Below are 14578 nucleotides of genomic sequence, written 5' to 3' on the forward strand. Positions count from 1 at the left end.
TAGTTATTTACGTTATAAGTCCGGTAGGTTACTTGTAACAGTACGAGTTAGACATTATGGACGAGGCGACGTCAGGAGCCGAGTCAAGAATGTCTTAAACGAGTACTGTTACAAGTACTACCGGACGTATATCGTAACGTATTTTATTTCATACTGTAAGTCTGTTTTGTGTCATTATTTCATTTCAAAGATTACAAAATTTCATTATATTGTAAAAATCGCATTACCTTGTTTCTGTGGCAACGGCCGTTGCTATAGTTTGTAGTTTGTTGACATTAAATTTTTTTCACGGAAAAATGGACGCTATAAACGTTGTGGGATGTTCCACTGTTCCCGATACAATCCTGTTGAAATCTCATGAAGCAACCGAAAAGTTGGTTCCTAAGAAGTCGGCCGCAAGGTATGAAAAAGAGTACTAAGTGTTTTGCCAATTAAGGAACGAACATGGGGCGAAACAAGTAGAGGAAAACGTCATGTTGGCATACTGTTTGGATGCAGTAAGTTTTTGAATTGAGATTTTTTTGCCTGGGTTTCGGTGTTAAAGTGTCATGGGGCATGGAAAAGCTCATCGACGGCAGAAAAATACATCAAAGACTCGGTAGAAGGAAAAGTTAAGATTGCCCGTATGATACAACTGATGCAAGGCCGTGAAAATTTCATTGAAGTTCTACAGCAGAAGGAATCAAACATTACTAACTCGACATCCAGTAATAACCCAGGCGTTAGTGTTGAGGGTAATACAAATTGTTTCATTACAATCCATGTTAATGTTTGAAATAAAGAATTACAGCCAAATTTATGTTGGGGTTTTTAATTAATTGTGTGAAGATGTCAAATTTGATGTATACAAATAACAGTCCGGTAAGTGTTGCTTAGCGACACTTACCGGCTCTGATGCTGTAATAACTCACCTACCGGACTCAAAATGATAGTGTAATCCAACATCTACCGGACAGTATGAAATAAAAAAATTTTCATAAGGGAAAGCCGAAAATTCATCTAGTGGGCCATATTTACTACAATCTTCATGTAAATGACAAAGCATATGGACATTATAAATCAGAAACTCCCAACCATATATATTAGAACTATGATTGGCAAATTCATTTAAATATATGCCAGCGCGATTGGCACCAATATTGTTTATATGACTTGAAGATACTAAAATGGTAATTCCAACATGGAAAAGCATAAAATGTTCGTACATGGCAACATCAAGTTTATCTCTTAAAACAATAGGTGATACATATAACAGAAATGTTCTAAACTCCGTTGCTTTCCATCTCTGCAAATCTTGCAATGATCGTCCTTTCCTATTGAATTCTAATGGGATATAATCACTCAACAACAAAATATCATCTGAAATTTTTTTTACAATTTGATTTCCTAATCTGACATGTAGTGCACCCGATATCCAAATGTTTAAGAGTTTCCTCATAATTCCCAGGCAAACATTATGCATGTAATACAACAAAATGCGACACCAGTCCTAAACTAGGCACTTGTACCAGTGGAGAGTCATATAAGTGGTGAGATTCATCTGACTGTAAAGTAAATGTATGGTCTGTTCTCTTTGTACTATGAACTTTTTTAAATATTACTCTCCCATTCAAATAATCTCCAGTTTCAATACATCTCTCGCATGATGAATAACCACTGTGAGATTTAATTCCTTTTAAATAAGATCGTGCTGGAGCATCACATACAAAAGCATAAATTGAAATTGATATTGTAATTCCATTTATCTCTATACCATTATGTATTAAAACCTTCAACTCTTCAACAAAGTCTTCCAGATATGTACTTAATGGCACAGGCTTCCCAGAGCCACTAAATATGGCAACAACAAAGGGTTCTACGGTAATAGATTTAATCTGACATAATATTGGCCAAATATTTACATTGGAACTTTTAAATAGTGGCAGGCCGTCAACATTGAACGCTAATTTAATATTAATCAAGTTTGGTGATGTAGAAATAAGAGGAGACAGAATTCTTTGTAAATTAGGAGATATACCCAGATAAACCATTTCTCCACTATCCAGTTGTTTTGTAGCGTAACTTGATGGTGTATTTAACAAAGTTCTACAATCAAGTGGTAAGTAGGGATGGGAATCATGTAATATATGCAATAGATCTGTGAATGCCGAATGTGAAACTTTAAATTTTAATCCCCATTCTCTTAAACTATTGGCAAGTGCATTATGTTTGGGAGTTTCTGATTTTTCCGAGGATTTTTCTATATTAACATTGTCATTAAATACATGGCTCTTACCTTCAGAATCAGAATTTACATTTTCGGAATCAGAGATTGAATCAGAATCAGAATTTTCGCCAGAGTTATTATTGGAACCATAATTAATTTCAAAAGAACAGCTTGGAAAACTATTGAAAAACTCACAGGGTGTTACTAAATTGAAATTATCCAAATCATCATATTGACTGCTTACCAAACCAGAGCAGCTTTCAGAGAGATCTGATTTTTTATGCTGAACAGTTTTACCTTTTGCTTCTCTTGAACTAGATGAAGGATCTAATAATGTGTGTTGGACAGCTGTTGCCACTCTGCGATACATTTGCCTCTTCGAAACAGAATGCTTAGGCATTATTTTTTAAATTTTGTAACTTTTGGCGCTGCGGAGCGTGTTTTAACCAGCACTTAATTATATCTTCAATTTCCCTCTCGGTACAATCTGTAGATCGTCTCACTGTAGCTGTAAGTAAAACCCATTAGTAATCAATTATGCTTTTAGTTATAAAACATACCAACAATAGCATTTTTCAAGTTCAATTCAAAAAAAGGGCGTTTTCCTGCTCTCTTGCCACAAAAATTATATTCTGTGGCTAATGGATTACTAATGCAACGCTTCAGGATTAGATTAGTCTTTTGGGTAATACCTTTACCTCCAAAAGATGAAAGATATGTTGTGTTTTTTTATTAGGCCGCAGTTGGTCGGCATTTATTTACTCTGGAAAGACGTTTATTTCCCATTTTTATGCAGAGGATCGTTGTTTTAGTTCAATTAATGCTCGGCCGGAGTTAATTAAGAAGTTTAAGTCTGGGAAAATCGAATCCGTAATTAGTGTGTTTAAATGTAATAAATTTTGTCTTGTTATTGTTAAATTCGTGGAAGGTAGCAGAGTGCTCGCGCTTTGCACAAGTGTTACTTTAGATAAGGAAACTTTTAGTTGTTTAAGAACGAATTTCATAGGAATTTTGGCGTGGTAAAACTCGTAAAAGTGCCAGTCTAAGTTGATTTACGTTCGGTAATAGTTTCATTTATGCAATTATGCTATTGGTCCGCGGAGTCGACCGTTAAGCCTTTTCGGATCCGACATTCAAATTATTCATGGAAAAGCGTGGCAACGAGATTTGACGATACTGGGGTATAAATGGGTTTTGAACAGCGAAGAGAAGGCGCTTATTGTACCGTTTCGCGAAGCCTACGTTTGTCTATGTGAGGATTTTTTTGGAAAGTTTATTGTAGCGGCGTTTGATAAAGTTACGCCAGTTTATTCGTCGAGTGTTGTTATTTTTGAAAGTCCGGGAACGTGTTTTTACGCCGGCATCGTCGAGGAGTTTAAGGTCTTTGGAAGGAGTTTGTTGGAGAGGAAACGAGCGGTACAATAACGCCATTTTGAGCAGCGAGAGTTCGTTTGTGTTGTATCTTACATCATCTGGAGGAGACGGAACGTTTGTTTAACGCCAGCATCGCCGAGGAGCTGTTGGAGTAGCTGTGTCAGCACATACCTGGGGCCGTGTTTGTGTTTTTTTTTTGTGTGCTTCGGTCGTGGGTGCATTTTGTAAAAAGGATTAGCACCGTGAGTACTGTCATTTTTGTTTTTAAATTTTAATTGTAAGAATCGCCGTCTGAGACGGTTTTGTGTTTCATTTCATGTCAGTCATTTTTTTTTTCGGATTTTGTAAATTTAGCCTTTTAAAATTTTTTTTTGTCATTTATTATTTGTGTGTGTAAAGTAAAAGTCAAGGATTCGAGTTTCTCAAATTTTAAGTTTTCTTTTTTTTCCCGAGTGTGAAACGAGTTTGGTAAAGTAAAAAGGTTTGGATCATCGGTGGGACTTAAATTTCATTCCAGAAGTCAGTTAACAAGGGATTATTTTGTTTGGAATTTAAGGGAGGTATTAGCCACCGACCTGGCGAGGTTGCTACCCCTTGTCCGGACGAAGAAAAGGGGTAGTCGGACTCATTTTACGGGCCCTGAGATTTGTGTTTTTAAGAGTTTGTGTGGGATTGAGCTAGTAAGGGTAAGTTGTGTGGGTATTTTCAGGCTTAGGAAGTTTACACAACAATATGTAACCTGTAAGACAATAACCGAAATTAAGTAAATATATCTACAATTTACGGAAGCTTCCTTACCAAATTAGTAAAGTGTTTCTCGTTCTTCAAATATTCGTCTAATATTGAAACAGAATCTACGTCGGCTAAAGGAAAGTTTACAGGAAACTTGGTGGTAATTTCTTCAACTGTAGTCGAATGTGAAGGGTTTTGGTTTTCAATCCAGTCGATAATTTTATTGTTTTGTTCCTTTATAAGATGAAGCATTGTAAATAATTTTGAACGGAACCCTAAAAGACATAAAAAAAATATCACCCTGTAAACACTTTATAAATAATTACGTTTCTCTTCCTCATTGTTGTACGAAGACGATAGTATTGTTGGTCTTGAGGATGTTGTTGGGGTAGAAATTTCTAAATCTAAATTGTCAGTATCAACTTGCATCGATGGCGAATTTGGAGTAAAAGGAGGGGATTGAACCACATGAACTGAAACAAAACCCAAAATATAGATGTGTCCTTGACCTACTTCTTGCTGTTTAAAGATTCATATAATTATAGTTAAGTATGTAAAAAATCTCTCGATGTTCATTGAAATTGCTAATTTTTTAAATACATGCAGATACCTACATAAACGGAATGCTTACCTTCCGAACCTACTGTTTGATTTCCAATTAGTTTTTTAATCGCTGCTGGTCTAGGAAATTTCGATGGAATTTGCTCTTCATCAGATGATTCGTAATTCTGGTATCTTGAAGGAAGTGTTCGAATTCTTTTTATTGGTTTTGGGTTTGTAGCCTCTTGCTCTGATTGTACATCGGAAGTAGTTTCAGCCTTCTTTAGTTTTATGGATGCCTTTTGAAGATCATCTAAATTATTTGTGAAACAATCGAATATCTCTCCATTTCTAACTAACCTGTTTCAAATAAACGCTTTTTTATATTGTATAACTCCCAATCATCGCTTGGTTGTTCAACGTGCTTTAACGCCTTATTGTAACGTTCGAGTTTTTTATGGGGCGGCCACCAACACTGCTGCTTTAAAGGAGTTAACCATGTGTTACAAATTACCGCAATTCCTTCCCCTGCGTCTGAGAATTCTACGCCTACGTACATTCTAATAAATCAAAAAATTAATATTGTATATATACCTACCTACCTACTTTTATAGTTAACGCACCTTTTATATTATAATATCATAAAACTGGTAAAAAGTATAACCACAAAACTTCGTGTAAACAACTGTTAAAATGGCCGGTGGTGGTCGCTGTGTGCATGCGCAGTAGGCCGCTGACCGCGGGCAAGGGGGAACATTTCGGGAGAGGGCAGCTGACATACGCGCGTAATTCAATTCGAATTCCGCGAAATACGAACAAACTTTAACACTCTCTAGGGTAAATGCACCTAAGTTCAACCATCTCCAGTTGGCGGCCACCAGTACAAATATTGCCTTGTAATATCCGAAGTATCACTCTTTTTGTAAATTGTATTTTTCCCAATAGTCGGCCACCTATTTAAATTTCGCGCCAGTAACATCTAACAACATAACCACAAAATTGACAGAGTGCGACGCATGTGATTATATGCTTGATGTGTAACGGCTGAATTCAAGGTAAGCACGTATGATTTTGCTTAGATACGACCCATCAGAAAATAGTCTGTAATTAAGAAAATTGTGCATATAACATCACAGTGCTAGTGTTTTGTAATTATATGATAGTTTCTCTTTCCAAATATTTCTCAAAAAATAAAATTGAATAAAGCTGAGTTGGTAAAATAAGACGGCTGAGTATGGGTATTGACTTGATCTGTCCATTCCAGTAATCAGCCAGGTGGCCGACCACTGGGAATTTTGCGGACATTTCGAATATGAACCAAATTGACTGTTGTGATACAGGTGTAGCCTAAAATCTAACTGGTGAACTAAAAATAAAGCAAAAACATTGTAAACCCAATAGTCAGCCACCTCATTGCACAAGCGTGTGGCAATGGCCGACTTCACGCTCCCTCAGTGCCAATACTCATCCGTACAAATTGCCTAGGTAATAATTTGATGATTTATTATTTAGAACAATGGCGCCTTTTAAAAAACGCGAAATACATCAATACTCAGAAGAGGCTTTACGCGATGCTTTGAACGCAATCCGAACTGAAAATTTAGGAATTCGGGAAGCAAGCCGAAGGTTCAGTGTTCCTAGGGGAACATTGCAGGACCGACTGCACGGGCGAGTTAAAGAAGGGCCCCGAAGAATGGGACCGGGCACTATTCTCACTAAAGATGAAGAAGTAGAGCTAGAAGAATGGGTGATTGAATTAGCTAAAAGTGGATTTCCTTTAAAAAAAAATGATTTGTTGAACACAGTGCAACAAATTGTAATAAGCGAAGAACGAAAAAATCCCTTTGTAAACAGCAGACCGGGAAAGAAATGGTATAAACTGTTTCTTCAGAGACATCCTGCGATAGCTCTGCGAGAAGCAGAAGGACTCACTAAAGCCAGAAGTATAATAACCGAGGAAACAATTAGAAAATGGTTTCGTGAATTAACAGCTCATTTAGAAATTTGCAATTCTTTGGATATATTACAAGATCCAACTCGAATTTTTAATGGGGACGAGACAAGTTTTTCAATGTGTCCCAAAACGGGAAAAGTGTTGGCACCCAAAGGATGGAGAGATGTATACGAAATACAAAAAGGCAGCGAAAAGGAGACTATCACAGTACTTTTGTTTTTTTCGGCTGACGGTCAAACTTTACCGCCTATGGTTGTGTTCCCGTTTGTAAGACCCACGAAGGCGGTGGTTGACAGTGTACCTTCAGGGTGGTTTTTGGGCAAATCCGAAAGTGGATGGATGCGATCTGACACCTTCTTTGAATACTGTAACGGAAATGCTCCAGAATTCTCTGGAATTTTCTACGCGTATTCGAGAATGTACTGGACTTACATTGCTTGCGTGTATAAATGGTTGCGGACCGAACATCGCGGCAGTCTACTACGGAACGAGTACGTATGAAACATCGAGCGCGAAAATCTGAAATAAATTGCGAAGTGTGAGTGATATAAATAATCGATATAAATTGTACGGATTTTATAGTGTTTTAGTTTTGTTTAATAAATATTGATATAAATCGAACCCGAATTTATAAATAACGTTACATTGGTGTCAGAAGTGGGATTAATTAAATTAATTAAAAGTAAGTTTAAATTAAGTGCTTGTGCTTGTGTATGCCTGTAACAAGATCTGCTGCCGCTAAAATGGAAGAAACGATGCTCAATTTGCTCCAGCAAATCCAAAATGGCCAACAGGTGTTGCAACAAGAAATGAAAAGCACCCAAGAAAATTCTAGAAATATTCAAGAGAAGTTGGAAGAAAATTCTAGAAATTTTGAAGAGAAGTTCGAGAAAATGGAAGAAAATTCTAGAAAGATTAATGAAGAAAATTCTAGAAATATTCAAGAGAAGTTCGAGAAGTTGGAAGAAAATTCTAGAAGGATTAATGAAGAAAATTCTAGAAATATTGAAGAAAAGTTCGAGAAAATGGACGAGAAGTTCGAAAAGATGGAGGAAAATTCTAGAAAGATTATCGAAGAAGTCTCTAAATCAATTGAAGAAAAAGTTGAAGATAGAATTACGGAAGTTTCCAAAACATTTAAAGCAACATTCGTCGAGATTGAGCACAAGTATGAAGAGCTGCGCGAGCAATTCTTGCGACTGACTACGGAAGAGCGTACTAGTAGTGCCCCAGATGAATTACTGATGGACCGTCTTCTTGAGGTGCCACAGTCTACTCATTACAAGAAGGTCGACCCAGAAACAAATACGAGAGTAGAAGGCGACGTTCAGCAAGCCCGAATAAAGCCACCTACTTTTGATGGTAAGATTCCTTGGACCACGTACGTTCGACAGTTTGAAGCAGCGGCTGCGGCAAATAAATGGACTCTTCAAGACAAAACTACAGCCCTGATTCTTGCTCTGAGAGGAGATGCTCTGGATGTGTTGCGGACTATCCCCGAGGATCAACAGAACTTCCAACAAATAGTAGCGCGACTCGAAATGCGATATGGCGATAAACACCTTCAGCAAGTTTACTATGCCCAAGTCAAGAACCGAATGCAGAAACCTGGAGAAAGTTTGCAGGAACTTGAAGCGGACATCGCTAGACTGATTCGATTGGCATACCCTACGGCACCGGAGAGCTTTCTTGATCAACTGGCTGTACAAACATTTATCGATGCCGTTCGTGATGGAGATGCCCAGCAGGCTTTGAGACTGGCTAGGCACGACAAAATTGAGAAAGCTTTGGCCCATGCGTTAGAATTCGAAGCCGCCAAGAAAGCTAGTCATGGAAGTGCGCGAGTACGTATGGTGGAACCTCGCAGTGAGAGCCGGGTAAGAACCATAGAAGAGGAAGGTGGCTCTGAAAGTTTTGAAGAAAAGGTCAGTAAAGTAGTGGAAGAAAAGGTCAGTAAAGTAGTGGAAGAAAAGGTCAGTAAAGTAATGGAAGAAAAGGTCAATAAAGCAATACAGTCACTGGCAAAGAAACGTGAACCACGGCGAGATTGGACACGTTCGCCGCAACTGCCAAAAACCATTGCAGCAGTCGGAAAACTAAGAAAGGTCGACAGGAAGGGGCTATCGTCGACCTGCAGAAACAAAGCCCCGATCTTCACTGAAAACATTACGTCGGCTGGAAAAGTTCACAATAATGCAGACGCTTTGTCAAGAAGACCGTGCAAAGACAACTGCACACATTGTTCTAAAATAGAAGACAAGATTGGCCATCTGCGACGAACAACTGTAGAGAGTGAGGAATGGAAGCCAAGCGAAATCAAAACGGCCCAAGAAAACGACCCAAGTATAAAAACTGTTCTGAATTGGATGCGCCACGGACAAAGACCAGGCTGGCAAGACATTAGTGCCACAAGTCCTGAAGTAAAGAGTTATTGGGGCCAATGGAATAGCCTGACTCTGAAAGACAACCTGTTGTATAGGACCCTTGAAAGTGAAGATGGCACCGAATCGACGCTGCAATTAGTAGTACCTAGAAGCAAAGTGTCGGAAGTATTGCGAAAATTGCATGACGGCGCTTCCGGAGGACACTTTGGTATTACGAAAACGTTGCAAAGGGTACGTGAGCGATTCTATTGGGTCAACCGTAAAGAAAAGATGTCCGGCGATGGTGTCAAAAATGCGAGTTATGTGCTACTGGAAACGGACCAGTTTCCAAGAAGAAGGCACCCATGAGGCAGTATAACGTTGGTAGTCCGATGGAACGAGTTGCTATCGATATCGCAGGACCGTTTCCCGAGACAGATGACGGAAATAAATATATCCTAGTCGCTATGGATTATTTCACAAAGTGGACTGAAGCTTACGCCATTCCAAACCAAGAGGCAGCAACAGTTGCAGAAGTGTTGGTAAAGGAGTTCTTTACACGTTTTGGTGTTCCTATAGAAATCCATCAGATCAAGGAAGGAACTTTGAATCGGCTTTGTTCCAAGATGTTTGTCGATTGGTAGGAGCCAATAAAACCAGAACAACACCTTTGCATCCTCAGTCAGATGGAATGGTGAAGAGAATGAATCGAACGATGGGTAAATATCTTTCAAAAGTCGTGGCAGAACATCAGAAAAATTGGGACCAGTACCTCCACCTGTTCCTTATGGCATATCGATCAGCCGTCAACGAGACCACGGGTCAGACTCCTGCCTGCCTTATGTTGGGTCGTGAACTACGCCTTCCATGTGATCTCGAGTTTGGGCGTAAACCCCATGAAGAATATGTCGCAGGTGAAAATTATGTTGACCAACTAAAGGCGAAGATGAACGATATTCACGACTTGGCTAGAAGTCATATTCAGATTGCCAGCGATCGCATGAAAAATCAATACAACCTCCGCTCGGCCAATGAAACTTTTGAAGCTGGAGATCTGGTATGGCTGCACAATCCACAGAGACGAAGAAGTCTTTCTCCCAAGCTACAAAGACAATGGGAAGGTCCGTATGAGGTGATCAAGAAAATAAATGACGTGATATATCGTATCAGAATGAACCACCGGAAACCGAAAGTTGTCCACATTAATCGACTCGCACGATATGCCGGATCCAACAACAACGAAGAAGTTAGAGGTATTCGAGAAGAGGAACGCAGCTTTGGGATCGAGCCAAACTTTAACGATTTTATGTCAAATTACGCCCAGCGGAAGAAAGCTCGATTTGGCGTTACTCAGGAAATTTGTCAAAATATTTTTGAGCTTCCGGTTAACGTTTCCATCGCCCATTGTGTCGCCGAAGACCTTCGCATGTGTAGAGGTATAGCTTCCGTATTCCGGAAAAGATTTGGAAGAATAGACGAGTTGATAAAGCAAAGACCACGAGTGGGTAAAGTACTGCGCTTGGAAGATAGTCAACGCTCTTTGTTCTACTTGGTTCCAAAGAAAACGTCAGAAGGCAAACCCACCTATGAAAACCTCTGGTCTGCTTTAAAAAACTTAAAGAAACTCATGGCATACTATGACATAAATAGCTTGGCGAACCCGAAGATTGGATGTGGTTTAGATGGGTTGGACTGGAAAATAGTGCGAACCATGATCGAAGTGAGTTTTAGAAACACTAGCGTTCGAATTACAGTATGCTGCTTCAACCCACAGGGGACGACCCTCCGCAAAACTGTGGACTGTTACTTTTTCAAGAAAGGTGTTTGTCGAGCACGCTCTGACTGCAGATTCCGACACGAGGCATTAAAAAGTAATACTAACGCAGTTTCTGAACGAGACGTCCAGAATTAAGAAGGGGGCAGTGTAACGGAAATGCTCCAGACACGACGTCGCCTTTGGCGCTCTGGAATTTTCTACGCGCGATAGTGATTTTGTGTAGAAATATTCTAGAATGTACTGGACTTACATTGCTTGCGTGTATAAATGGTTGCGGACCGAACATCGCGGCAGTCTACTATCGAACGAGATCGAGCACGGAAATAAATTGCGAAGTGTGAGTGATATAAATAATCGATATAAATTGTACGGATTTTATAGTGTTTTAGTTTTGTTTAATAAATATTGATATAAATCGAACCCGAATTTTATAAATAACGTTACAATACATAGCTAATGGCCTGGACAAATGGCTTACCTCCAAAGAAATCCGTAGGCCTGTATTACTTTTGGTTGATGGTCATAAGTCGCATTTGTCCAAAGTAATTAGTCAATTTTGCCATGATAATCGTATTATCTTATACGCACTTCCTCCCAATACAACCCATATCATGCAACCGGCTGACGTAAGCGTCTTTAAACCTCTGAAGCAGGAATGGAAAAACACTATCAGGGAGTGGCAAAGGAAATCAGAAAACACTAACTGTGTCTTAACGAAAACTACGTTTTGTCCTCTACTAAAGCAAGTGCTAACCAAACAAAACTTACTAGACGTAATTAAAAACGGATTCAGAAAGTGCGGATTGTTTCCGTTTAACGCCGATGCGGTGGATTTTAAAAAGTGCGTACAAAATAGATTAGAACACATGCAAGATGTAGGGTATATGCAAAAAAATCCAAATGTTGGGATGACGGCACAAGATTTAAGGCTAACTCGCGAAGTTTTGATAAGTTTGAAAGAGACTATTTTTAACAGAGGAATTGCAAATGTTGAACAGATTGTTGAGGAACTTCATGCCATAGAAGTGGAATACGAGCCAGCAAATCAAAGTCAGAGTTATGAAGTACAACCGGATGGTGTTCTTCAACCTATCTCTCCTATAGAACTGAACCGTCAAACGGCAGATGTTATAACATTTGATTTTAATGAATATATTGGTGAAAATGAATTTGAAACTGTTGTTACTGAGGTATTCTCCCATGCAAATGCTACTAATAATGAACTTGAAGAAAGAACAGGTCAAATTGAAGGAAATGAAAATGGAGCAGACCCAAATGAAAATAGTAGTGAACCAAATAAAGCCGTCGCAATAACGTTGGAAATAGAACCGAATGAATCCCCTAATGTAACATTGAGTGGAACAGAAACCGATGAAAATAGGAGTAAAGCAAACCAAGACGCAGTAGCAAAGAAGATTATTACACTAAGAGGAACAGAACGAAATCAAGACCTAGAAACGAGGGACATAGTTACATTGAGTGAAACAGAACCACATGAAAGTAAGAATGACCGAAATCAAGATCTTGTTCATAGACAGGAAATAAAACCAAACACAAATGAAACTAATATACTGAAAAATGCAGACACAGAAGCTGAAGACCAAAAAAATAAGATCGTAGTGTTGCAAAATATTGTTATTAATAAATCCAACATCGAACCAGAAAATAATTTTAATGTCGATAATAGTAGCACTACTGAAAAACAAAAAACCACATCCATCAAACATCATTTATTTTTCCCTGGTCCAATAGATGCAAAACAAAAAAGAAGAAAAACTGATAGACTCCCAGCCGCAATTTCATCAGAGCAGTTTAGAATGTATTTACAGCAGAAACAAGATGAAAAAGAAAATTCTGAAAAGGAAAAGGCTAAAAGAAAGGAAGAAAGAGTTAAGAAAGCTAAAGAAAGATTACAGCAGAAATCGTTGAACAAAAAGCAAAAAGCTAAAAAAACCAATGAGAGTAATGACAACCTACAAACCTATCATATAAAGGACAACGGTGAGAACCCAACCTCAACAAAGCGAAAAGAACAGTGTGCTACTTGCGACTTACTTCTAGACAGTGATAACAATGACATGAAAAACGTGGGATGTGATAAGTGCCCCAAGTGGTATCACTTGAAATGCACAAAATTTCAAGGGTGTAAATATATTGACATTCAAGATGCAGAATTTGTTTGTACCTTTTGTACAGGCTAAAATAATATTTTGTGGATAGTGTATTCTTAAATGTTATATACCTACTAATTTTTGTTATTATTAAAGTCGCATATTAATATCTACCTACCTAGATACCTACCTACCTATAGTTTTATTGTTCCAAATGCAACTGGGCTGACTACTGGAGCAGGGATGGCTGTACTAAAGTTTTTAATGGCTGACCACTGGTGTTTTTGGCTTCGCTTTGAAATATAGTTTACTAATATTTTATATCGCCATATAGTGCTTAATCGGTATTTTTGGAACCAAATACAATTACTACTAATACCACAACAGTTATTCACATTCATATGATGTAAAGCTGACTATTTTTAATATATTTGTGAAGTAATATCTATGCCTAAGTGGCCGACTACTGGAGACCTTACCCTAGGTGACTTTTTTGTGCTCAGACTTTAAAGTACGAATTTACGAGATACCTAACACTCAAATTCAGACTATAAAGTCTGCATTCAGAGTATTTGTTTAAAAAAAAATCCTGAACACTTTCCAGTGCTTTCTAGGTAATTTTGAAAGCCTTGAAACATAACAGTATTTCTCAATGTCTTCCCATAGTCTTTGCGACTTCACAACATTCTCTTCTGGAAATCTCCAGATCAGTTTCAGACCCCTGGGAAGAACTTGGGAAATGCTAAAAAGCTACATGGACCTTTCCAAAGCAACCTTCACAAAACAATTTCACGGAAGAAGAAAGGCTTGGAAGAGACATAACGTGCACCGGAAGAGGTTGACACAGAAAATTCAAACTTTAAAGTCTGGATGCAGAATGATCTGCAGGCGCCCCTTTTTATACCTGTACATCGGCAAACATTCGTGGCGAAACCCAAATTAAGCTAGAAACGGCCTCGGCAATGCCATCATCTAACTCCTTCATCTGTGTAATTAAGCCAAACCTCGCCAACAGCAAATCGCAATACATTTCGACGATCTCCATCGCTTCTACGAGATAATCTTCCCTGAAAGAAACCAATGACACAAGACTGTTTATTGACAAACTGTAAGCATACCTAATAATGTGCTCGACTCTAATCTTGGCCCTTTCGTATTTACCAGCTTGTATGTAATCCGCTATTTCCCTTCTGGCCTTCATGGTCAGTTCTGTTTTCTTCTTTTCTAACAGCTTCAACCGATTAAGGGCCAATCGGAGGTTGGTTTTTAATTTCGTGTAATTTGGCGAACTCGAGAACATTGCGAATATGATCTTGTAGTTGCAATGGGTTACAACAAATTATAGTTAATAACAAATTTATGTCCGAATTAGTGAATCATACTGTAATTTTTATTTATAACGATAGTGACTCTGATTTTTGATTCGTAGAGCTTAGCCTAAGTTAGAAAGAGAGAGTGATATTACTTTGTATTGATTAAAAATGAGACAGACGTCAACTTTCACAAGGCTGTCATTCATAT

The 14578-nt window shown here is 38.4% G+C and overlaps 2 protein-coding genes across 2 annotated transcripts; both read right to left on the reverse strand.

The window, feature by feature from the left end:
- Positions 1–1454: 1454 nt before the first annotated feature.
- LOC116163832 lies at positions 1455–2898 on the reverse strand. Its single transcript, XM_031477962.1, has 2 exons — positions 2767–2898; positions 1455–2714 (listed from the first exon to the last, which is right to left on the reverse strand). The coding sequence occupies exon 2, from the start codon at positions 2604–2606 to the stop codon at positions 1455–1457; it is 1152 nt and encodes a 383-aa protein (XP_031333822.1). The 5' UTR covers positions 2607–2714; positions 2767–2898.
- Positions 2899–13940: 11042 nt separating this feature from the next.
- LOC116164434 (IST1 homolog) lies at positions 13941–14507 on the reverse strand. Its single transcript, XM_031478617.1, has 2 exons — positions 14176–14507; positions 13941–14124 (listed from the first exon to the last, which is right to left on the reverse strand). Exons 1-2 carry the CDS (start codon positions 14355–14357, stop codon positions 13956–13958), a joined length of 351 nt encoding a protein of 116 aa, XP_031334477.1. The 5' UTR covers positions 14358–14507; the 3' UTR covers positions 13941–13955.
- Between the last annotated feature and the right edge of the window lie 71 nt (positions 14508–14578).

Source organism: Photinus pyralis, unplaced genomic scaffold (genome assembly GCF_008802855.1).
Source record: "Photinus pyralis isolate 1611_PpyrPB1 unplaced genomic scaffold, Ppyr1.3 Ppyr1.4_LG2, whole genome shotgun sequence".
Lineage (NCBI taxonomy): Eukaryota > Metazoa > Arthropoda > Insecta > Coleoptera > Lampyridae > Photinus > Photinus pyralis.